Source organism: Thunnus maccoyii, chromosome 7, assembly GCF_910596095.1.
Source record: "Thunnus maccoyii chromosome 7, fThuMac1.1, whole genome shotgun sequence".
NCBI lineage: Eukaryota > Metazoa > Chordata > Actinopteri > Scombriformes > Scombridae > Thunnus > Thunnus maccoyii.
The window spans coordinates 15,869,873-15,895,680 of record NC_056539.1 but is presented as its reverse complement, the minus strand read 5'-3'; the positions used below and the strand labels follow the sequence as shown (position 1 = coordinate 15,895,680).

Here is a 25,808-nt window from a genome sequence, read left to right as displayed (position 1 = left end):
CACTGCAATGCACAAGTTCATCTAACCAATCGGCAAAACATCAGGCATGAGGCATACTCACCTTCCTGCTCTGGTTACCTCGAGGCCATTAGCTTTAGAGCTGTATATCTACCCACCTCTATATTTCCTGACCTAGAAGTGAAGATAAGAGTGGCTTTGACTCTGAGTTGACACGGTTTACTTCAAGGCTGCTGTGTATAAACAGGGCTGACTGAACTATGGCCACATTTATCCTCACAATTGATCCTCAGAAGCAGGCCACTGACGCGTGGAGGTAATGAGGAATTGCAGACGGATTGGAGTATGTCATATATTTGATGCAGCAATCTGTTTAATCCATGAAGTTGTTAAATAACAGCACAATTTAACATTTTGATAACAGCACAGTCTAAATTTTTGATAGAGATTTAAGTTGTAATGTGTCAGTATTTCATTCCCTAATGTTAAATAGAGTTAATTTTACTCCAAATGGAGATTGTACCCCAGGCTTTGCTCTATGTTTGTATATATAAAGCTGCTCTCAGCTTCACAGGTTTCCAATAAGCCAGGCTCAGATGCCCGTGATTCATTTATGATTTTCACCTCTATGTAATAATAATCACAGGGGCGGCTTGGATCCAATCTGGGCTCGAGCGTATTCACAGATGCACAGGGCATCACACTCCGTCTCCATGTCTATTTTTACACGCATGTTTGAGGAATCAAGGCAGAGCGCCAGCGTCACTGTGACTCACAGGACTGCTCACGAGACGCCTCGCTGCTAAAGCTGGTAGACGATCCGTGATCCACGTCACACACCAGCTGACATCCAGAACAGCGCTGAGGAAGGGAAAAGAGTTTCACTTTTGGAGTTTGTAACTTATGGCGAACTGGGTGTGAGATTTCTAGACAATTGTGCAATTTTGGAGGAGCACTTCTTAAAATCTTCGAGATGGGAATATCATCAGTGTTTTTGGAGGCTGTTCAACACACTTCTTTATTTTCATTACCAACTATATGAATGTATTCCTTTTTCCCTATTTAGAAATGATTACACTTACAATAAACTGTTGCCCATATTGTCAGTGATACCCTTGACATTATGATAAAGTAATTTATTCGACTGATACTAATCTGTTATTGCTCTTCAAGATGTGTCATGTAGTGGTTAAAAGCCTGGTGTACAGCATCAAGCTGTAACCCCAATGTGTGTGCATGTTTGTGCGCACATGTAACCACAGAGATAGTTCAGCTGCCCAGTAACTGTCTCATAGCATTGACTTTTGGCTAGAGGAGAAACCCGTTGCCGTGGATACCTCTCTCCTCTTTCTTTCCATCTTCATTTTCTCCCCCCCCCCACTTCGTACCTCTCTCTCTTTCCCTCTCTGTCTGTCCCTCCATCTCCTCTCTCCGCTCCTCCTGTTTGTTGTGTGTGTGTGTGTGTGTTTGAGGGAATGTAGGGTGTGGCGGCTGACTGCTGCTGAGAGCTCTCAGTGAGGCTAAAGTAACAATAGTTATTTTAGGGGAATGAATCAGATGCTCTTCAGCTCTTAAAAACACAAAAACAAACTTGAGAACAAACCCTCATGCTGAGACAGATATTATGTCATTAAAACACATTTAGAAATTTGTTTTCCTGCTCGTCTTCTCCCAGTTGCTGATGATAGCTACTATGGTTTTGTTTTTCCAAAAATCTCTCTGAGTAAGAGAGAGAGAGTGATTAACTTGCAAGCACTGAGTCAATCTGTGGCACAGCCCAGGTTTAAGTTAGAATCCCTGCGGGCTGGTGGGAGTAAGATTGTATTTGCTCTGTTTATTTAGCTTCTCATCGCTCACATGTCCCTGAGTAACCCTGCTGGGTGCAGCTAGCTGCCAGCGCAACATCGATCCGTCCTGTGTCAATCTTATTTGGTCTCATTGCCTCCTCCTCACCTACCTGTTTCTTTCTGACTCTCTATATAACCATCATCTTCTCCTCCACTGATCACCCTTCTTCCCCCGAATCACTTTCTCCTGCATGGTTCGTTCTTTCCTCTTATCTCTCTCTCTCTCTGCTACCTCCTTTCTTCCGCTCTCTCCCTGTCTCCTCTCTGCAGATTTAAGCTCCCTTCCTTCCTACCTCTTCTGTACAGAACCAGGAGAAAGGGGACTGCCCACGCAGAGCATTAGATAAAGAGCACATTGCTGGCTGTAGCTCAACCTCAGAGCGGCAGGAGTTGAACCGACAACCAGTGCAGGTCCCATAGCACAGGCTGTGAGGCTTGTAGTAAGAGTGACCCTGTTTATTGGATCACGTCTCAGGCCCACCCACTCATCTCTCCTTGATAAGCCTTCTGTTGCCTCGTGTTTCTGTGTGTGTGTGTGTGCGCAGGCAGAGGTGTGTGTGTGTGTGTGTGTCCCTGTCTGTTGCAGCTGACCTCAGATAAGGTTCAGCCTGTGTCTGGTTGTGTCCGCAGCTCCAGGGCTTATAGAATGCCAGGTTAATTTTGTTTCATACAGAGCAATCAATGTTAACGTCTATTTATATGACATTGTAATTGCAGTGCAGACGTGATTTACTGTAATTAACTAAAACATTTTTTTAAATCCTGTATCTGAATGTTAATTAGTGCTCTCTTTCAGAGAGCATAGAATTTATGCTCTGTATCGATATATAATATGACTTTTAGTGCCATTTATTATACTTAACATATTTCCTGAATGACTGTTATGCTCTGATGAATAGACGGCAATGCATTTGTGTTTTACTGTGAGCTATAAACCTTTTTAGAGGTTTCCATGTTTCTATTTGGTGTGAATCTATTTGCTCAATCCATAAGTCACTAAAATGCATCTCTTAAATTGACATATATTAACAGACAGTTAACATTTGGTCAGTCAAAAGTTCCTTAACGTCAACCTTCCACTCCGTTTGAGTACATGATCCTCGCCACTATCATCGCCAACTGTATCGTCTTGGCTCTGGAGCAGCACCTGCCTGGAGAGGACAAAACACCCATGTCCAAGAGGCTGGTAAGATACTCACACATGGAAACATCTGCACACACTTCTCAATCTTCTGTCAAGCCGCTGAAAACATCTGAACTGCGTTTGATGGAACCTACAGATCTAACCAGTGTGATTATCTGACTGCTCTGTTGCTTTGCACTAACAGGAGAAGACAGAACCCTACTTCATAGGGATGTTCTGTTTCGAGGCGGGGATAAAGATCATCGCCCTGGGCTTTGTATTTCATAAAGGCTCCTACCTCAGAAACGGCTGGAACGTCATGGACTTCATTGTAGTCCTCAGTGGGTGAGTTGAACTGTGTGTGTGTGTGTGTGTGTGTGTGTGTGTGTGCGTGTGTGTGTGTGTGTGTTGCTCAGTATTTGGATGCAGAGCCTTGAAAAAGGATTAGTTGTCAATTGAAAGGGATGGTTATTCTGTGAGATTCAGTACATTCAAAATACCCACTGCTTTCATGTTTTTGGAGGTTTGGATTCACAGCTCGCAGTTATCCCAAACACGTTTAGTTGCTCAAGTTTGACAAACAGTTTGAATCCATGTTGTTTCTTGGTCTTTGCTGAGTGTTAAAGCCTACACACTAGACATTTGTACCTTCATTTATTAATTTGCATCGCCAAAATATACGTGAGCCAGGGCCTGTAAACAAAAGTCACACAAGGATGTTGTTTAATGGACAGAGTTTTGGTGACTTTTCACCTCGGCCTTCACCATCAGAGCACAGAGGTACAGCTCAGAAGCCCAGAAAGACTTTTAGCCAAATGCAGATTGTAAAAGAACCTGTGGTAAAACTATGAAGAGAATATCTGTTATACTTGGTCATTTGATGTACTGTATATGTGCTTGATGAGCAGCTTTCAGTGAAATAAATGGTCAGCCATGTTAGGATACCTTGTCTGTCTAGACATCTCACCATTATGTTCTGCCTCTTTTTTATTCATTAAAGTCCCCCTCCACTCAAAAATGTGTTTTGCATCTTGTTGCAGAGTTTGAGATTAAAAAGCTGTTTTCACATCCATCTGCTGAAGTGCTCATTTAAAATCTGATTCATGATTTGTGGCATTGCATCTAGTTTGGGGCCAATCGTGGTCAAGTATTCAATTTACACAAGTTTGATGTGAAAACTTGAAACTTCCAGTACACATATACTGAGAAATTGGTTTTTCAGTGAAGTAGGAGACATCTTGTGTGCAACAATTAAACTTTTAAAATTAAAAAAAAAATTGCATATTCATAGACTTTAAATTTTTAATGAGGGAGAAGGAGTAGATGTCGTATTAAGAATTTTAACGAGATATTTTTTTGTGGAAAAAACATATTAGACACAAATTATTATTCAAAGTCGAGTATTTTGTATAAATCTTAAAACATGTCTGGAGGGGATCTTTAATCAGAAAATCCAAGCTGCTGAATATTCTCAAACTAGTACAACAAAACTCTTGCTATATGTGTCCAAATGACCACTACATTCCTCATTCCATTGAATTTCTGAGGTTATTATAGAACTAAAGAGTATAAGTGTTTCACTTTGAATTTGGACACTACTGTAGGTAACAGATAGAGATTTGTTTTGGGCAAAGTTACTGCCTGAACATATTGTTGGATTAACCTGAAGACAGATGACTGAGCTGAAGTGACGTCACAAGCAGCTGTGGCCTGTTGTGCGTTGGTTACAGCTTGCAAACCATCACCTCACTTACAGTTCATCAGTTACATGGCAGTTAAGGGGGTTGGGGGGGTAAGTTAGTCTGTTCTGTGCGGGAAATGTGTCATATTAAAGGGCATTTTACAGCAGATACAGCAGGAGCTTCGCCGTCAGAGCGGAGAGAGGAAATGTTTATGGTTTCATAGGAGGAGCTTGATGAGACAGCAGATTAACCTCGACACCCCTCTCTCTCTCTCTCTCTCTCTCTCTCTCTCTCTCTCTCTCTCTCTCTCTCTCTCTCTCTCTCTCTCTCTCACACACACACACACACACACACACAAATGAAATATTAATCAATTCACAGCGCAGAAGTACAAAGGGTGGCAGACAGGGTTCTTAGAGAATTCTACATGATTCTGGCTGTTCCATTATTGATGAGCCGAGCTCGGCTTGGTTCTTAACGATACTCCACTCACTGTTGGAGAGAGGAAGGATGCAAGGTCAGAGGAGAGAGGGATGTTATGAATGTTGGTAGAGAAATAATATGGTCAGAGTTCCCAGCATCTCTAGCTTGTTGATCATGTGACAATGCTTGAGGATACTCAACCCCTCAGTGAGTTACTATATGGCCAAAATTAGAGGCTTAATTAAAACACGGTGAGACAGACACTTGTTAATGGATTGTTCTAATCTCACCTGCCTGAATGGGGGCTGAGAGGAAGAGGCCAAAGACTGCCACAGTTCTCCCAAGGGTGACAGATGCTGTAATCAGACTTTACCTTTCAGTGCACGCTGTTTATAGATCAGGCAATACTTATTGATGCGTCGGTTTCTTCTGGTGCAGAGGTCATTGTGTGCTGAGGCTAAAGTGATCTGACTCAAACATAAATAATGCTGACTTAAAAGTATCCGCATACTCTCCAAAACGTGTTTCAAATGGCATATACAAACACAAACCTTGCTCAAAAATGTCTCTGTAATTTCCTGAATCATTATTTGGCAGCAAGATGAAGGTATTTTTCAAAAGAGTAAACAGCAAAGCATTTATTTTTCCTTCATGTCCTGTGGGTTGAACTTGAGCCACCAATAGTGACTTATAGGGATACATGCACGATCTGGATGAAATAGCCTCCCAGGTCTCATTTTATTAATATTCTGCATGATGAAGTGAGCTGTAGATATATCCCTCTCTAAATTATCATTCTGGCCACAGCAAAGATAAATTAATGAAAATGTTCTCGCTCTGTCTCGCTCTCGCTCTCCCTCTTTCTCTCAAACATCATTCATCCTAGCACACACACACACACACACACACACACACACACACACATACTCACTCACCTGTAGTATAGGCTGTCACTCGAGGTTTGCAACCTTACTAGACAGTGAATGAAGATTATGAGATATGGTGATAATATTAGATGAGTCACCAGTGCTGTCAGTCAGTTAGTAATTAGGAGACCTCTGCAGACTGGAGGGGTCACAGACTGTGTAAGTAATTCATGACAATACGCATGCAAAAATTGAAATATTTCATTTCTTCTTTTTCTTTTTTTTCTGTTGGGATTCTTCTATTATTCATTATTATTCATATTGGATTAGCAGAATTATGGATTAGAATTAGAATTTCATTACTCGTTAAACTAAGAAACACTGTGGTTGTGTGTAGCGTTACCAAGAGGAGCGTATGAGAATGAGAAAGGAACAATTGAACTAAAGTGGCAGCTACTGTACAAGAGGATGACAAAATTGCTTAATGGAGCAGGTTAAAATCACACATTTGCCTCAAAAGGCTTTACAATCTGTACATCATATGACTCCCTCTATCCTGAGACCTTGATTAGGATAAAAGGAAACAGAAAAACTCCCCTCAAAAAAAAACCTTTAAAGGGAAAAAAGGAGAAACCTCAGAAAGAGCAGCAGAGGAGGGATCCCTCTTCCAGAACAAGACAGACATGCAACAGATATTGTATATACAGAGTAGACAGAAAGTAACAATGTTAAAATTACAATATGGAAAACATAAAGCAAATAAAGTGCAAATATGTGTGAAGAATATGAATCAGACATCAAACAACTTCAGGTGCAGCCAAGCACTGGTACGATCTACTTGATTAGTATCTGCGTCTTATTCAGAGTCTGAGACCCACACAATTTGTAAGGCAGTTGATTAAAACTTGTGGTATAATTTCTTGAAATTACATAAAATGTTTTGAATTCTTTATGAAGCCCGGAAGATGAAGTGCTCAAAAGCCCATGTAAACTTTACACTGATGTGATAAAATTGGAAATAAACACTTTGAGAGTAATTTATGGTCTTACACAGTGGCGACGGGCACTAAAGGCTTCTGGTTACACACACAAGTGCAACTTGTTCCTTTAAGATTGGTGTGCAGCAAGAAACCAAGAAATTTTCAACTGCACTCAATTACCACTTTATTACATCCTAATTGATCCCAGTTAAATAGCCCTGCAGTAAATCCAATCTTTTGTGAAGCATATAATTTTGTTGACGTCGTGCCAGAGAGGTGTTGATTCAACTCACATGATTTTACTAAGCTAACTTTGATTGAAGGTTTATATTACACTCTGAGCCATGGAGGAGGTATTGTAGAAAATTTTGCCAGTGGAGGCAAAAAACATGACTGTGAGCTCAGACTACAAAGCACACAAACCTTTCCTCAGTGGATACCCCTGATTCACTCAACATTATGTGTAAACGTGTAATTATGGAAGCATTTGCTAACAGTGTCAACACTGGAGGCCATGATTACCTCAGCAAACCGCCTTGGAGTTTCAAGATGGCCTGTATTACAGAGAGAGAGAGAGAGTGAGTGGGAGGGAGGTACGAAAAAACAGATGGCACTTGCTGTTTCCTTAAAGGCTGTTATCGTTGTAGTTGAGAACTGTGTGATTCAAATTGGAATGGAAGGGCTGTGAGTTTTCTCAGGCTTCAGTCTGATCACACATGCTTCCCCAGCCGGCTACTCCTGCTAAAATGGCAAGCTGTGAGGGAGAGTCAGAGGAGAGGAGGTGATAATCAGGAAAACATGAGGAAAGAAAGTAAAAAATAGAGAGGAGAGAGGACAATGAGAGTGAAGAGAGAAGAGAAAGAGCTGGAGAAAATGAGGAGGTTGCCTCCATGCGTAATCGTACGTGCTAATTGGCACCTTGGCAGTCTCGTTCGCTGGCAAGCCCTCCATTAGACTGGCAACAGTTGGCAGAGGGCGACGCCCACCAAGGGTTTGTGTCACCACTATGTGCAAGACACTCAGGGGGGGATGGGAGGGATGGAGTTAGACTCAGAGGGAGCTAATGAGAAAGAAAGATGAGGAAGCTGGACGTTTTCTTCATGGCTTCGTGGAGAGGAGAGAGCGTATTTTAGGTGTCCTTTAGAAAAGTTTGTAATTGGAAATGGTGAGAGAACCAGAGAGGACAAAAGGATGGTGTGAAGAACAGATGACATGGGAGGAATTTGATCTAACAAATACATAAGATACTGTATCTCCTGTCATGGCGTCAGCTAAAGTATAAGACATTATTTTTTCAGGTTTATACATAGTTTAGAAATATATGAAATTGTATAAGATATATTAGTTACCTGCAAGATTTTAGATGCCTCAAAGCAGGTGAACATTTCAGATCTAGTTATCTTCTCATTCGGTGCTCTTTTATTGCAAAATAGCCCTAAAGATGGAAATGTAATTGTTCATTTTAAATGTTAAACTTGCAGACCTTTAGAAAATATTTTCATTGCAAAATCCACTTTAAAAAAAATGTTTTATTAGTTGGTATGCGGTATGGAGCAGAGAGGAAATGAGGGGGAGAGAGTTGGAGAGATGGGAGATGACATGCAGCAAAGGTCCCCAGCTGGACTCAAACTGGGGACATTGTGATTACAAGCAGTCAGCTAGATTACGGTTTGCCCAAGCAGCCTTCTGGTTAAGATGCATAACTGCAATGTCTGCGGTTCAATTCCCAAGGTGGACCTTTGATGCAAGTCGTTCTCCACCTCTCTCTCCCCTCATTTCCTGTCGTCTCTCTACTGTCACTATCTAATAAAGGAATAAAAGATGCCCTCCAAAAAAAATCGAATTAAATAAACCATTACACTTTGAGGACGCCTCGAATGCCAAATCTTTATTGAATAGCAAATCACATATTGATCCACTCAGTGAAACTGCAAAAGTTTGTTTAGTTCACAAATGATTTTGATCCTCTATCACTTTTCAAATAGTTATATGCATTTATTTTCATCTCTTGGTATCAATCATGAGCACCAATCATGTTTTTTTCAAGTTGTGGATATTTTAATATGAATTTTGGTAACCGTCTTGTCATGTCTGGTTGTGTCAGACGTTTCAGCCCAAAGTGTTAATTAACAGAGACAGACAATGTTTCCTTTGCTGTGAGAAAAACATATTTGTTGATTGTTGCTTATTTGTACTCTATTACCACTGCAAACTAAGAGGGAAAACCAACATGAGAGCCAGCAAGATAAATACAAGAATATTCAGAGTCTCTTAGTCTATGTATTTACATTTTAATTTAGATTTTCTCCATTTTATATCCGTCTCTTCCCCTGTCTTGTCCATTATTTTTCCTCTTTCCCTTCCTTTTCTTTTCGTTTCCTCTAGCTAAGTTCTTCCAGGTTGAGCTTTGCGTGATATTATCTCAGAGAAGTTGTCAGGTTGTGAACATATTGTCACAGTGTCTGTTTCAGCCACAATGTACCTGACTTACTGAAAGCTGAAATCACAACATGTCAGCTGTGTGTATGTGTGTGTATGTGTGTGTGCAGTCGTGTGTATGAACCAAATGTGCCACTACTGCATGTCTTTTAGCCAAGCAACACCTTCTGTCTGTTTGGCAGTCATACACCTGTTAAAACTGACTATTTCATACTGTCACACACACACACACATACACACATACACATACACACACACACACACACACACACATACACACAGACCTGTCCTCTCCAATCTTATTTTCCATCTGTTGTCTGATCGATTGATGAGTTCAGACACAGCAGGAGTGGATATGTCCCCATGAGCTGTTACTGTGGTGACTGAGGACCCCACCCCAGGTCAGGCTGTCACTGCCTGCAGTCCTGCTGCTTTCCTGGTCAATGTCTCCACAATTAGACTATAAATCAGGATAGATTTGTCGCATTCATGACATTGCGTCCACAGATGTAGGAGTCTGATGGAGGAATGTGCTTATATATATACCTGCTCTTTATGTGTCTGTGTGTGTGCTAAAAAAAGGAACAGGCTGAGCGCTGGCAACACTTTTCTCTCACTTTTTAACAAGCCTTTTGTTTGGCAAGTCAAACTAAATGAGACATGAATCTGTGAGATCTGTAAGATAAAAAAGCGTGCGAGGGGCAGAATGTGTCATTAGTGACATTCAAACGACATCCTCTGTGTGAAAGTGGTGTTTTAGCTGTGATCCTGAATTAAGTCAGTGAATAATGATGATGGTGTTGAGGAAATAGATGGTATAACAAGCTCACTCTCTGTCCCTGTATGCCCTCTCTCTCTATCTCTCTGTCTCTCCATCCATCCATCTTGCCTTTTTAAAGAGACTTAGTGGGCCATGAAACAAAGTCTGTGTCGAGGGCCTTCATGCAGTCTGGTCTGGTATCTGATCAGAGAAAATGAGGTGCTACACTGAGATGAAAGTAGTTGTGATGTCAGCTGGGATTCAAGTCGAATTAAATTCAGTTCAGCTACCATTAAAAGTTCCCAAAATCCTGCAAGAGGGTCGAGCTAAATCCACAGGAACGTTTCTCAATTATGAACTGCCAATGTCATCTTACAAATTGAATTTCAGGCAAACAGCCCTTTTGAGAGACCGTTTCTAATTATCTTTGATTAATAAAAAAGCGTCCAATTTCATTTACAGTACAGTAGTTTTCAGTCTGACATGTGTTCCTCTGGTAAAAGACTTGCTTGACAAAATACAAGAGGGAACACAGTATTCCCACAACTTAAATTGTTGTTGAATCTCCTCGCAAGGAGTTCAGAGTGAAATTGCATGTTTCAGAGTCAGACAGAGATGGAGGAGCAGCAGGTGTCGGCTCTGGGCTTGCAGCACTGTACGCACTGAGCTGAGAGAGGCTGACATACACATGCTGCACTGGATGAGATACAGCTCATTTTAAATGATGTATGTCAGTGTGATATCCAGAAATGTTATAACATAAAACAGTGGTAGGCAGAAAGCAGCCCATGAGCCAAATCTGGCCCTCCAGCAAAAACTAAAGTTTCCCTTCAGTTTACATAAAACCTTTAAGAGGATTGTTATAAAAGTGCTGTAGGTCATGTAAATACAAGGCTTGTACAGTATAATAATCCCAATAAATATGACTTTGTAACATCTAATGATAATCATAATAATTCACTCAGATGTAGAGAGACAAACTGAGACCATTGTGCTGAAACAAAGTGTAATAAACTTAACAGATAAATAACACAAGAAATAATAAAATCCACTTAAGTTAATCCTTACATACTGTTCAGGTCAAATATGATGCACTTTTACATTTGCGAGCATTTAGCCTGAAATTTTATGACTTTTCCTAAAGTAACTCTGAATATATAAAAATGGAAATATTTAAATTTTTTAAATTTTGTGCAGCTGGTACAATTTTTTTTTGTATATAGAGGGTCTTCTGGGTTAAATTTGTATTTATTGAAAAAAAAAACACCATTCAAAAATGTTGTTGCATTGTTCACATCCAATAACACTAAAAGTGATATAATATAACAATACATAAAAATCATGACTGTTATATTCTCCTGTTTTAGGTAACACAGGACCATATGTGTGATTGTTAAAGTTTTTTTTCCATAAAAAATAGTTGTAAAACCTAAAGGATAACTCTCTCTGCTCTCTGAAAGCTTCATTAAAGATTAATCACTCATTTAGTGATGACGTATTTATGAATACAAAATGTATTTATGGTTCAGAAATTTATTATACAGACTAATTATGAAGTGATACTGTGAAGGGTCAGAATATTAACAGTATGTAAGGGTTTCAATGAAACACATACCCTGTGAATTCAAACACAGTTTTAATAAATATATAATAATAAAACACTGGAAACATATAAACCTACATGTAAAACATTGGTCCCCCAATGAATAATGCTGATGTATAGGTTGAAACTTGTATTCGTGTTACAAAAAAATCCTCATTCCAAGATACCTCCACAATCAAAACAATATTTTTCCTCTTTTTTTTTGTTTTACAATAACTTATTATTATCATGGATTAGAAACACTGGGAGAGATGTAGTGATTACATGGCAGTGAGTCTTTGTTTTAACCAGCATAAGATGTCTTCTCAGAGGTGTCAGAATCAACCGTCATTGTTGTTGGCAAGAGGAAAGTGACTGCTCTGTTACAGCCACAGTTTCCCTGCAAATGTAGTAGGAGTTATTTAATTACACACTCCATATGGGCATGTGTGGAGCAGAGCTAATTTGAAGAGAGTGTTTCTGGACTTTTGCGAAACGCCTGTCTCCTCTGTTTACCTGTTTACAGGCCAAAGATGTTTAGAAATATTGGAGCGAGTGCCTCTGACAAGCAACCAGATTAAATGGATGAGTATCCGTAGGGAAGGGATGTTAGGCGTACCAAAGAGAGAAATTCAAAAGACTACAGGTTGTTTGAAATAGTTCCAGTGTGCAGGGCATCATGGTCCAGTGTGTTGAATTAACAGTGAAAAAAATATCACTAGTGGATTTTCATCTAGACTAGTGATTTCTTAATGTAGTGAAACAATAAAATCTCACTTTGCCTCAGACTTACACTCTATATTGGGTTAAAGTGGCACTTTTCTACCACTGAGATGAATGCAGGAGCCATCAACTGGTGGTGAATTACACTGATTTACAGTGTTTCAACCTTGGAGTCTGGCTGGGGTGGAAATTACATCATCAAATGATGTTCCCATCAATCAGCTGCAAATTGGCATCAGCAGAATAATGTAGCCAGAAATCAGCCTCCAGTCTGATCAATGATTAGACCTTTTGTACAAGGTGTTGTAGATGATTTTTTGAAATGTGTAAAAAGCAAAAGAATTGTAAGTGACTGACAATAAAATGCAGCACAAGGTTTTCTGAGGACACTGTGTTTGTTAGTGTCACTGTGGAGGGAATACTGAAGCAGCTCCTTGAAGTGTATCACTGCCAACAAGCAGCATGTTGCATTTGGCTTTGATTATCTGCAAGACACGAAACAGAGCTCCAAGCCAAAATGCAGTCACCTTTATTTCAGTATCTTCAAAAGAATATGCTTTACATACGATAATAAACAACATTTTCTCTTGATGTTTTCCAGACAAGTTGGCAATCTCACAGAGAAAACCTGTGAAGGTGCTGTAGTCCTGCTTGGATTCAAAATCTTTCTCTAAAGAGCTTGTAAAAAAATGTTGAATTTGACAACATACACAGCCATTACAGTGAATGTCAGATTGTTGGAATCAGACGGCAAAGATGAACACATTTTTTGACCCTTTATCATTTTACTATCCTTTATTTTATGTTTAACTTGCTTGTTGATTTAATATGCCTTCAGTAACCTTCAGCAGTCTTCTTGTCTTGTCCACTTTAGAATTTATTAATAAAAACATATTGCATGGAGGCGCTTTGGTTATATTGTTACACAACATGGTGATTTTCATTTGGTTTTACATGCTGCATGTGAACCTTCGTAACCTATGAAGGAGTTGGTGTGCCACCAACTCATCTCTGCTCTGTGTCAAATTAACATATCTCACTCACTCTTTCTCTATTTATCTCTTTCACTCTCTTCCAACAGATGGCAAATAAAGAATTAACCCAAATCAATTATTCATTCTGGACAAACAGCAAACATTTAGCGGACACATAAACCAACATGCAGGTTGATACTCAGCTGATTCACATAAAGCCAGGCCAGTATTTTTGGCTCTTAATACAAAGAGCCGTAACATTTGATCTTGCATAACAACTTGAATATGATGTGTGTGAGTAGGGGTTCAGCGTGTGTGTTTGTGTGTGTGTGTGAAAGCAGAAAAAAGGAGAGATGAGGGGGGAGTTAAAAATGAGAGAGCACACTGTGGGAGGCAGAGAGGCTTATATCAACTGAACCAACCAGAGCAGCACTGTAGGAGTAGCTCCACACAATTCCTTATTCTGTCAAGACAATCTGCTGTACACATACCACCCACTGCACTGTGGGCCACCAGAGCAGTTCTTTTAATTGATCATCTTGCAGAATCAGAGGTCTTACAGAATTGGGAACATATGATTTTACTTTATCCCTGAAGGTAAATACTGTGTTTGACTTTTCTGTTCCTTCTACAGAGAGGTCAGAATGCAGTGTGATGTAATGCAGATGCAAAACTTTGGAGGAAATGTTGACTTCGCTGTTCAGATCAGTTGTTTGCTCCTCGTGCATAAACAAACCGAATCAACTCTTGAAAAGGAGATTTTGCTGTTAAATTGAACTCAGCAGGTTTAATTTTAGGAAAAAAATAATCTACCAAACTCAATACAGCACACTCGTGGCTTGAAGAGATTCAGTGTTTTGCTCAAGGACACTTCAGGAAGAAATCTGTTTGCTGTTAAGAGAGGTAGATAGATGGTCAACTTGTTATACTTAAAAAAAACCCATCTATTATTTATTATCAAAAATCTATTTTTGATAATTAAATGTTGTCTTGAGCAGGTCTTCTTGTGTAATATACAGACACACACACACACACTACTGCTGGTATTGTCAGAGTCAGAAATGATTATCTGGCCTTGTGGCAAAAATGCCCTTAAAAATATATTGACTCCTGCACATTCACATGTTTTTCTCTGAGTTGTCACATGTGAATGCAACAACTGAGTCACTGGTAGAAATGTGTGAGAGCATGTGACTAGCAGACACTCCACATCCTGGAGAAAACAGGAGCATTTTATTATCAAAAAATAACCCAAAGCAACATGAAGCATTAGAAGACATCAACAACAACACAACCAATAGTAAAGAAAAATGTCACCAAACGACTGTGTCAACAAAAAATAAACAATATTGTAAGAACCCTCCACAGGGTGGAAAGCTGGTGATTACGGGCAGCAGAGACCTCCTGCCTGTTTTTCTTGTTTTGTTATTATTTTGCAGTGTTCAGGACGCTTCTGGGCTTCAACCTTTGGGCAGTGGGTGTGGAGTCCCGAGGCAATAACAGCATGCAGGGTTTCAGGTTGGGACTTGTAGTATAGCGACCAGGTTACATCGCTGTCTCCGCCTCTCTCCTCTGCTCCGCTTGAACATCCACAGTCCTAATGAGTTAATTGAGAGTGGGAGCATCAGTTGTCTCAACCTGCTAGGTGATCAAGTACCTGATCACTCTATGTTGGTCTTGACCTTCCAAGCAGGTTGCTGATTACATGGTTTCAGATAATGCTAAACTTAGACAATATCCACAGAAGAATATTAGAAATGTGTCTCCTCACCTGTTCTCCTCCAGAGTGCCAAATTGTGGTTAACTCTTAGATATGCTCACCCAATACAACAGCAAAAAGAAATTGATATGGTGAATGTTGTAAATATATTTGTAATGTGACTGAAGTTTGTAGAATTCAATGCTCCACCAGGAAAGGTGGATTTTCAAGGAAACAAACCTAACTGGAATGGACAGTTGAATATAATGTCGGAGGAAATGAGGATGGCTGAGAAAAGATTTCTAAAGTGTGATGGTAACAATATGAGGAAGCAACAGTTAAAAAGTGAATTTAAGGCTAGACAACAGAATTTGACAGAAAATGCAGGCTTGCAAAGGAAAATATGAGAAGGGGCAAACATTAAAAATAGAACATCTGCAAACTAAAATTTCCAATTTTAGGTAATCTTTTTTCTGTTTGCTTTGAGTATATCTTGGTTCCCTCTGTTTGGCATAAATCCATAATAAAGCCAATCCCTAAGTCTCAAAATAATGATCCTAGAGTTCCTTTGAATTATAGGGGGATAAGAAAAGATAATCAAGATAAAGAACAGAGCTTGTATTGACCACATACTGTATTTTCTTTATCTACTATAGATCATGCTAGAATACAAGAAGGGAGGCATAGTTTTAGTTGTTTTATACATATTCAGAAAGCTTTTGACTTTGACCTTCTCAGTTTCAAATGACTAAAATCTGGTTTAGATGGTAAATTTTATAATGCCTTAAAAGCTCGCTATCAAACGCCAGTTGGATGTGTGCAGATCAGTAACCATAGAACAGGTTGGTTTCCAACCCCATCTGGTGTAAAACAGGGGCACGTGCTCTCTCTCACGCTGTTTGCCATCTATATAAATGATCTAGTATTAGACTGAAAATTAGGGATGCACAATATTGGATTTTTTGCCGATATCCGATATGCCGATATTTCCAACTCATTGTGGCCAATTGCCGATGCTGATACCGATATATGCACATATTTTTTTCCAGCTAGCTGAGGAGACTATTACGCATACAATCATAGATTGTACTAAGTATGATCAAGAAAGAAAATATATGAAGGAAGAACTTAGGAAGACTGGAGTTCAGGAGCTCAGCGTTAAATCTTTAATGAACTTGCCAAGTTGGTGGAGCAGTAGAGTTTTCTTTGAGTTTATTTGACAGACAGGATTAATGCATAGATTTAATCTCCGGTCCACACTCCGGAGCAGAAGGTGGCAGTAATGCACCTAATACACTAGTTGCCAACCGCTGTTATAAACCAAAAAGAAGAAGAATTTTTTTCCCCCCAAACAGAGTGGTACAGCCTGTCAGCTAAGATGTTTCCTATCTGTGCAGCCGAACATAGCAGCTCCTCCGCGGACTATTTTACCCTGACGGTCCCAGTGCTTCCTCTGCAGGCTCCACTTCACTCACGCTGCCCATCAGATCAGCTGCATCTTCCCACTTAAACTGAATAACAAACCTTGGACTTGGTGCTCCGGTTGGATCCACACGGAGAACCAGGGCTAACGTTAGCTAGCGGAGCGTTAGCCGCAGCATGACCGGAGGAAAGCACAGCCAGCTAGCCTCCACTAGAAGAAGCAGCTGGTCTGAATGAAGTGGAGCCTGTGGAGGAAGCACCGGGACTGTCAGGGTGAAACATTCCGTGGAGGGAAGCACAGTTATGCAGTGGAGGAGAAGGCAACAAATCATCTCATAATCGGCAGAAAATGTTCATTTCGGCTGATACCAATATTTCATTTTAGAGCTTATATCGGCAGATACCGATGACGTGCCCATAATATCGTGCATCCCTACTGAAAATCCTAGATCATATATGCAGATGATGTAGTCCTTGCAGAGACTGAAAATGATCTTCAGAGTTTGTTGAATACTGTATGCCGTTGGTGTAATAAATGGAGATTGAAGATAAACAAATGATAAAACTCAGGTTATGCATTTCAGGAAGAGGGGAGGGTTACAAACTTGTCATGGACTCATGGTTTTTGGACTCTTTGTGTTTTTGTTCTTTTGGTTCCCTGTGTTACACTTCTGTTGTCCAGTCCTTTTGGTCATATGGTTTTGCTCGTTTATATGATTTGGGTTGTATCTTTAACAGAACTGTCTTGCATGATTTTTTAGCTTATAGTGTTTTGTACTGAAGTTTATATTCATGTATATTCATGGGCGGGTTGATGAATGCTGGTTTGTCATTAAGAGATTTTGTTTTCTAGGTTTTGGGTTTCCTCTGTGTGTTTTCCTTCCTGTGTTCCTGTACTGATTTTGCCCATCTACACACCTGCCCTGTATCTAACCTCATCAGCTGCTCCCTGTCTGTTCTCCTGTTTCATCACCTCACTCCCTTCTCCTGAGCTTCTCTGCCTATCACCCCACCTGCACTTCCTGTCCTCATTAGTTCAGTTAGTTTTTAAGTCCTAGTTTTCTGTTCAGTCCTGGTGGGATCCTTTGTTCTGGGTTTAGTTCTGTTTGTCCTGTCTGTTCTGAGCTGCCAATTTTGCTTTGCTTGCACACTTGTGGAATAAAAGATACTTCAGCTCCTGTGCCAGCTGTTCTCTGCACTTGGGTCCAATTGCCTGCCAAACCATAACAGAAGGATCCAACCAAGACCAAACAGAAAACCAGGGGGAAACACAGAGCAGGGCAGGGCTAATGAGGCTGATACAGGGCAGGTGTGTTGATGGGCAAAGGAGGGAAAATCAGTACAGGAACACAGGAAGGAAAACACACAGAAAACTCAAAACCCAGAAAACAAAACCTCTTACTGACAAATCAGCATACATCAACCCATCCAAGAATATACATGAATATAAACTTAAGCACACAACACTATAAACTAAATAATCATGCAAGACAGTCATTTAAAGATACAACCCAAATCATATGAACGAGCAAAACCATATGACCAAAAGGACTGGACAACAGAAGTGTAACACAGGGAACCAGAAGAATAAAACACAAAGGGTCCAAAAACCAGGAGTCCATGACACAAACTAAGTTTAAATTTCATTTTTGTTCAATACCTCTGTCATACACTGAGTATTACAAATACTTAGGACTTACTGACCATCTTACCTTTGAAGAAAGAATGAAAGCCTTATCAGACTCTGCAGGTAGACCGCTGGAAGCTGTCTTTAATAAGGTTAAGCTAAATAGGGATCTTGGTTATAAAATCTATACACAGTTGTATAAATCTTGTGTCTGTCCTATTTTAGATTATGGATTTAGATTATCTATTGTCCATTATATCACAATCTAGATAAAGGCTTTTAATGCCTTAAAATGTCTGCAGAATGTCCTGATTTGTTTTTATGTCTGGTGAAGTAGACTTCAGTACCTGTTTACAGGCAAAGTGTTTCAACAGCTCAGTTTGCATTAAATGCTTACCAACAGTATACAAAGGCACTTTATGTTTGATGTGTAAAAAGCACAGTAAGTTATGTTTTATAGCTGTAATGTTTAAGAAGCAGGATTGTGTTGATATTTGGTTTAACATTTATTGACATGTATGGAGATATGTATCTCATTATGTTATTGCCCTTGTTTATTATATTTGTAGTGTCTTGTAAGCTCTTGAGGGCTGGCACCTTTTAATAATATAATAATAATAAATAAATTACCTAAATATGCAAAATGGAAAAGCAAATAATAAAGTCTGTCACCTGAAAGCAGCTGTGTGATTGGGGTGATTTGGAACGGGCCTGATTCTTTCAGTTTGTGAATGAAAATCTGTCAGTCCTTGGGGAGAGAAGTGCGTTCCTGGGGTCTTGGGGGATGTGAGCGCATTTAATGTCCTGAATGAGCATCTTTGTGTGAGTGTGGGTCCAAGACACACACTCCGCTCCAGGTTGCGGTTCCCTAAATGAGTCTGTTGATAAATGTTATTAAAAGTCTTTTTGATGCGTCCTTGATAATAGTAAATCCTGTTTTCTTTGTAGGGTTGTAGTGTAGTGATAGAGGCACTGTGGGGGTCAAGCGTTTGACATGCGCTTGCACTGCCCTCACTACAGGTCTGGTGTTTTTCAGGTTTAGAGGTCCAATGCTCTCTGTGGGCATACATTTCACACTGTTTGAGCTATGGTGCCATTTGGCTGTCTTTTTCTCATTCCAAAGAGCTTCGCGGCCACGTCTTCAAATGTGAGGATTTGCTGCTTGTCTTTGTCATATGTGACAGTAAAATAAAAATCTTGAGGTTTTGGATCATTGGTCGGACAAAACAAACAGATTGAAGACATCACTATGGGCTCTGAGAAAGTGTGAATGCCATTTTGTCTCAATTTTTTTCACATTTTATAGATTAGATGATTAATTGAGAAATTAATTGGCAGATTAATGAATAATGACAATAAGCGTTAGTTGCAGCCTTAGTCACAAGTCAGGCAAAGGGGCTAAATACTCTCTGAATGAAGGCTTACTTTCTTCTCTGGCTAGTGTTTATATGATTAGGTTTTAGGTGCAGCGTTACAATACTTAATGTCCATTGTCCTCATACTCTACTATAATCTTTGCAGGACAGAGGATATGTTTTTAATGATTTTTTTTATCTCGTGGTGTGTGCTGCTGGATTCTCTCTGACTGATGCAATCTGCTGCAAACCATGCTGCTGGACTGTACACACTGAAACATTAAAGACTATAAACTGTATGGTATATTCTCTTTCCAACTCTCCAGGAACTCTGAAAAAAATGTATTGCCAAGTATCTTGTACAGTCATTGTTCAACTGACCTTATACTCACATTAAATTACATTAATTACAATCACCTGTGACCCAAACCATGTTTTTCACAAAGATTATGAGCTGAGGCCTTCAGGCAGAAGTTGCAGGTTACCAAACTGTAAGATTAAGAGGTATAAATTTTCCTTAGTTCTACTATCAATCAACCTACTGAACAGTAAGAGATGAAGTGTGTGTGTGTGTGTATGTGTGTGTAGGGGGTGACGTAATGGTTCTTATTGGGGGAAATGTGCAATATCTTGGTGAAGGGCATCGTGCAATATTTTTGATGTATGTTTTGGTGTATATTGATCTGTGTGTGACACTGAATGTTAACTGTAGTTTGATTGTACATGTATATGGATATATTGTGTGTGTGTATATGTAGAAGCTGTGTCATCTGTGTTCTCTCAAATTTCTCTTAAAGGAGACAATAAAGTCTAATCTTATCTTTTCTTTATATTAGACTGACATTACTAATGACTGCATTCCATTTAGATGAGCCAGTTAAAGGTCGTGGTATAGACCCTTTTCACTGCAGACATTTTGACTTGTCAAAGCAGGAAAAGCACAGGTGGAATTAATAATAACTTTATGGAACGGAGCCATTGTTAATGTTATTATTTACATGTGGGCTTCTCCTGCTTTGTCTGCTGTGAAAAGAGTCTCTTGTGCATGTTGGTTGGGACAGCTTACACACTCCCACAGGTGTTTTCAATTACCCAGGCTGATTGGACCTCCAGTGAAATGAAAAGTGAAACTGTGCAGGGAATTAAGTGAATCACTAACACACAAATGTAAAGGTACGAATGATAAAGGTGTAAGTTAATGTAACTAACTGGAGAGTGAGGGAGATGTCAATCAAACACAATTTATATACAGTCCTGAGAAGAAGTCTAATGAGGCGACACAAGGGAAAAGGTGTGACAAGGTGTGAAGGGGCTTTAATGGAAGAGAACCATCATTAATATTGCAGTATTACATTAAAGAACAATAAAGAAAATTGACATTTCTAGATACAAATGCACCAGAATTATCTTGTGACACCTCTGAGAACCAGCAGCTTAAATAACACATGCTGCACAATTAATATTATTACAATAGTTAGGTGCATTCATATCATATTAGTTAGCAGCTTGACAGTGACACGGAGCATAAGCCACAACGTTATCATTATCATGGCACGACAGTTGTCACGACAGATTTGTCACACAGCGGGGAGCTGTCAGTACTGCAGGATATGTCACTGTTATTCACTTATCATAGCTGACAACTCTGACCCGTGCATCAGCTCGGTTCACTACAGTGTGTATCTCACATAACGCCTGCAGGCCAAGCAAAGATGTTTATGTGTGTGACAGCTCCATGGTGACTAAAAGTGACTTTATTAACTTGTGGATGCAACGGGCACCTGTCAGATGTGTGTTGTTACCACCAGGGTTTAATCAATTCAACCCCCTTGACCCTCTCATGCACCATAGGGCCCTGACTCTGACACAGACTTGTGTCGTCTCTTGGTTGTAAGAGAGAAAAAAAGAGAGAAATTGGGAGAAATCTGGGAACTTTTGGTATTTGGTTGTTTCTGAAATGTATTGTAAATACTCTCTTAGAAATTATCATAGATAAACAAGTGCCTCTAATGCAATAGAAAGCTATAGCTAATAACATTTAAAAAAAAAACAAACACTGGCAAAAGGAATAGTCTATCATTTTTGTTCATTTCATTTCATCTTTTAGTCTACACTGTCAGTGTTTGATACCACTGAGTGATTCCATTTAAATCATGAAATACACCAAACCTAATACAAACAATGAACTGATAAATGAATAGTCCTGCAATTGGGAGAAAACTACAGGGAGGAAACAAATTGTCTGCCAAATTGTTCATTTGCGCCAAATCAGCCATATGTTGTGCTTTCCTTGGCTGACTTACATCTGCCACATTCTGTCTCCGGCCTCCAATGTCCAGACGGCAAGAGTGTGCAGTGTAGCTAATGACTGCACAGAACTGTGACAAAGGTTGTGGTTGTTTTTTTGGCAACATCTTCCTGTATATTAATTTTAACATGATTTGTTGATGCACACTTGAAGTGAAAGGTTTTTATCATTCTTTGTTTTAATCTAATCTGCCTGAAAGTTTCCTGAGGCCTGTATCACAAAGCAAGTTCAACTTAGTCTGGTTTTCTGTGGGTGAGCTGGCCTCACTGAGCCTCATCAACATCTGCTGTCCTGGATAACTAGTATCACAAAGCTGGCTGTCAACCAGCTCAGTCAACTCTGGCTTTTCCTATCCAGCTACGAGCGTGTTCATGTGGAAGAGGAGGTGTTGTTAATTAAGAGCGACATCATCAGAACCATGAATGAAGTACTTCATACGATATGAGATGAAAAGGTGATACCAAGTACCTGCAGAAAACTTCTGTTTAAGGGACAACAAAAAGTTATATTGCTATGTAGACAAGCCTAAAATCATACAACAGAATGATCATACAACAGAATAATAAGATGCAGAAACACCACAAATAATTTCTAAATATTAAAAGTAGGCTAAGGCTTAAAATACATGTAGGTATTATTACATATGACTTAAGTATAGAGTGAGTATTTTTGCTATTTAATTGGATGATGAAGAAACCATTCTGGATATGTTATACACAAAAAAGGAAAAACTTAAAAATAATGCCAGACTGTTTCTGCTACCAAAGCAAAGGGTGGAAAATGGCTGATGAAGTCTACCTGACCGAAATTTATATATATATTATAATGATGGGAGTCAATTAACAGTGTGTGGATTATTTTTCTAATAAAAGACAATCTTTCGTTTTTATTTCCAACTATCATCACAGAGTTGCCTCATGTTATTCTGAGCTGCAGTGATGGAATCAGAGTATAAAATCATCCACACCGTCAGTTGTCACTCCAGGGATAAAATCAACTTTGCACAATTAAAATGCAGCTAAAATCATCATTATGTGTTTAGTGTTGTAAACGATCTCTCCGTTTGTTAGAGGCTTTGTTTTAAAACCAGAGTTTAAACAGAAAACCTGGAATAATTAACTGTTAACTACTGACCTATAAAAATATATAATGCTCTTTTTTACTTGTCTCTTTATTGTAACTTAAGACTTTTGTCCATGTCGGGATCCTGTAGGAATGATGACTCCTTTTTTCCAGTGATCTGATTGGTCAGTGGTCAGTGTTGACAGGTCTGCTCTGGAGCAGGTTAACTGTTTAGCATAAGTTGCCATGGTGATTTATCCTGGTTAAAACTGAACCAGCTTTGTGATAGAATATACAGTTTAGAGACAGTTAGATAGGACAAATTACCTCCCTTTTTTTAATTCGTGCAAAACAAAAGGACAACAGAAACACCATTTAATGATATGAAACATAAAAAGACATGTAGAAAACAACATAGAATATAACAGAAACTGTAAGTTTGTCATTATTGACAGAGGGATTTGCATAATTGTTGCAGTAGTGTAACCAGGGGGAGGATAATGAATGAGAAAGTTTAATGGATTAATGGATGAACAAAATAATTAATTATTAATGGATGAATGAGAAAAAATAAAAACAAAAACAAACAAATAAAAAAATAAAAAATCAGGACAAATTACTTGTTCAGCACCATGGACAGCTCTTAACAATAGGAAAAAAGGGAAAAAATTGGTACCTGTCATTTTTGTCATATTTTGTCATGAAGGTGCCCCCTGTCCGGGCATATTTCAGTCAGAGTGCCACTGGGTATCCAACAACTCTTGAATGTAGCTGATCAAAACATTTCTGATCTGTATTTGAATTAAGCAGTAATCAGCACTGTTGTTGTACTGGCATGACGGTGACACAAAAGAGCCACAAATTGTGAGCCAGCACATACCATTTTGTGCCTTGCACCTTGGCTTAAACAAGCTAACAAACAAAACACAAAAATCCCTTTTACATGATTTTTTGACTGCAGAAAGGAATGAGTTTTGTAACTTTTAGAGCATCCCACTCCTTCAAAACACAGAGGTTACTGAAAAACAGGGACCAGGACATCCACTGAATAAGAGTGGATGAAATGAGGAAGCCATTTTTAGACCCTCCATCCTCTAGTCTCCATAACAACTAAAGAGCAGCCAGGACTGACTAATGGTCTGAAGAAAGATGGAGAGATGGAGGAAGTGGGGGATGAAATGACAGAGGTGGCAGGAGCAGTGAAGGGTTATTGAAGGGGAAAAAGGAGGGACAGAGAAAAGACAGCAGAGGGAGGTGCAGAGTGTCGGTGAACGAAGGTGAAAAGGGGAAGGAGAAAAAATCCAAACGGATATAGTTAGAGGTGTTAAGCTCATGAGGATAATTCAATTTCTATATTTGTGTGGATGATGGTGAGCTATTTTAATTCTTCTCCCCCCCTCTCTCTGTCTCCTTCTTTCTGTATTGTTTCTCAGTCTCTCTCACTCCGTCTCACTTTTTGCCTTCCCCTCTCTTAATTAAATCAGATGACACTCTGTGTCTCCTAACACCAAAGATGGGACTAATTCTCACCACTGTATCACAGAAATGTAATCGGGCCTGCGTTGCTATGTTTCTAGCTGTGTGATGATCATATATGCAATCATCTTAAAGCAAATGAGCAAATCTGAAGATGGTACTTTCACACTGTACTGTACATAAATGATGTGTTTACAGAGCTGCACCCCTTTTACATAATCTACATATCACTTGCCTTCCTTAACATGTGTTACCCCCTTCATATTTGGTTTTAATGTGTGAAATTATTTAGCTATCATCACATAATTTCACTCATTCAGTCAGTTTTATTTAGCAATTATAATATTGGCTTCAAAGTCTTGAATTAAAATTCTGCACCATTCTATCTTCAGCAAAAACATTTTCTCAACTTCCCTTTTCACTTTTTTTCTTTGTTTTTTTCTTATTTCTCCATCCATCTCTGTCTTTCCTTCTGTAGGCATCCAGTTGAAAGGGGAATAAATGTGTGTTCATAGTCAGTGGAAAATAGAGAAGAACACTGAAAGAGTCAGAGGTGCAAGAATAATTGGGAGGGGGGTGTTGGGGAAAAAACAGGTGGAGGAAGAGAGAGATAAGAGGAGAGAGGTTTAGGGATGAAGAGGAAGATAGAAAGGCAAGTGAGAGGAAAGGAAAGCAGGAGGGCAGACTAATGAGGAAGTGGGGAGGGAGATCACCAGACGTTGCTTTGCTTTTTCTCATCAGTCTGAGGGCTGAAGGCCACAGAGGTGTATTTAGAGGGCGGGGGGAACAGAGGAGACAAAACAAGACAAACAAAGTAAAAATGGAACTTTTGAAGGGCTTTGTGTACCAGATAAAGGGTCGACGTGTTTGCGCATGTGTTTGTCCGTGAGCTTACTGTGTCTCCATGCCTAAGGGTGTCCTGCCTTCCCTTCCCTTGATGGAGCTGCTTTCTTTGTTCTCTTCCTAAATAGCAGTTGTCACAGCCATCCTCCCACACACAGGGAAACAGCCAAAAGCCCCAAAAACATCCTTGTTGTTTTCTCTGCCTGCTGGAGACCCTCCCGTCTTCACACTCCATATCTAAGCACTGCAGCCATCCTGCGACACTGTGCGCGATGGCATTAGTGTGTGTATGTGTGTGCGATGCCCCATCTTAAACACCGCTCCACACAGCTTATAAAGCATCAAATCATAGCAATAATGCAAGACAAGACAATTAATTCTGCTGTCTTCTGGTTGTGTGTTTGTGTGGGTTTACATGTGCACTTTTGTGTTTGTATACTTGTTTAGGATCCTGGCTGCAGCAGGGGCGCACATGAACATCTCAGTGGACCTGAGGACTCTGAGGGCAGTGCGAGTGCTCCGACCCCTCAAACTGGTCTCAGGCATCCCAAGTGAGTATCTGTGTTTTCATGGCCGTAGTAGCCATAGTTTTCCCCATCATTTATATATTTTTTTACACAGAGCACCTACGCTAAAGAGAGTTAAATGGTTGATTCAAC

The 25,808-nt window shown here is 39.6% G+C and overlaps 1 protein-coding gene across 5 annotated transcripts in view; it reads left to right on the top strand.

Moving 5' to 3' along the window:
• Window positions 1–25,808, top strand: part of LOC121900004 (voltage-dependent R-type calcium channel subunit alpha-1E) — a 104,292-nt gene that overhangs the window by 37,758 nt on the left and 40,726 nt on the right. For all 5 annotated transcript variants that reach the window (XR_006096861.1, XR_006096860.1, XM_042415859.1 and 2 more), the window contains exons 5-7: window positions 2,886–2,991; window positions 3,134–3,273; window positions 25,597–25,700. Coding sequence is in view for 3 of the 5 variants with exons in the window: in XM_042415859.1 (XP_042271793.1) it covers window positions 2,886–2,991; window positions 3,134–3,273; window positions 25,597–25,700 (350 nt within the window). In the remaining 2 variants the exon portion in view is untranslated. The remainder of the gene's footprint in view (window positions 1–2,885; window positions 2,992–3,133; window positions 3,274–25,596; window positions 25,701–25,808) is intronic.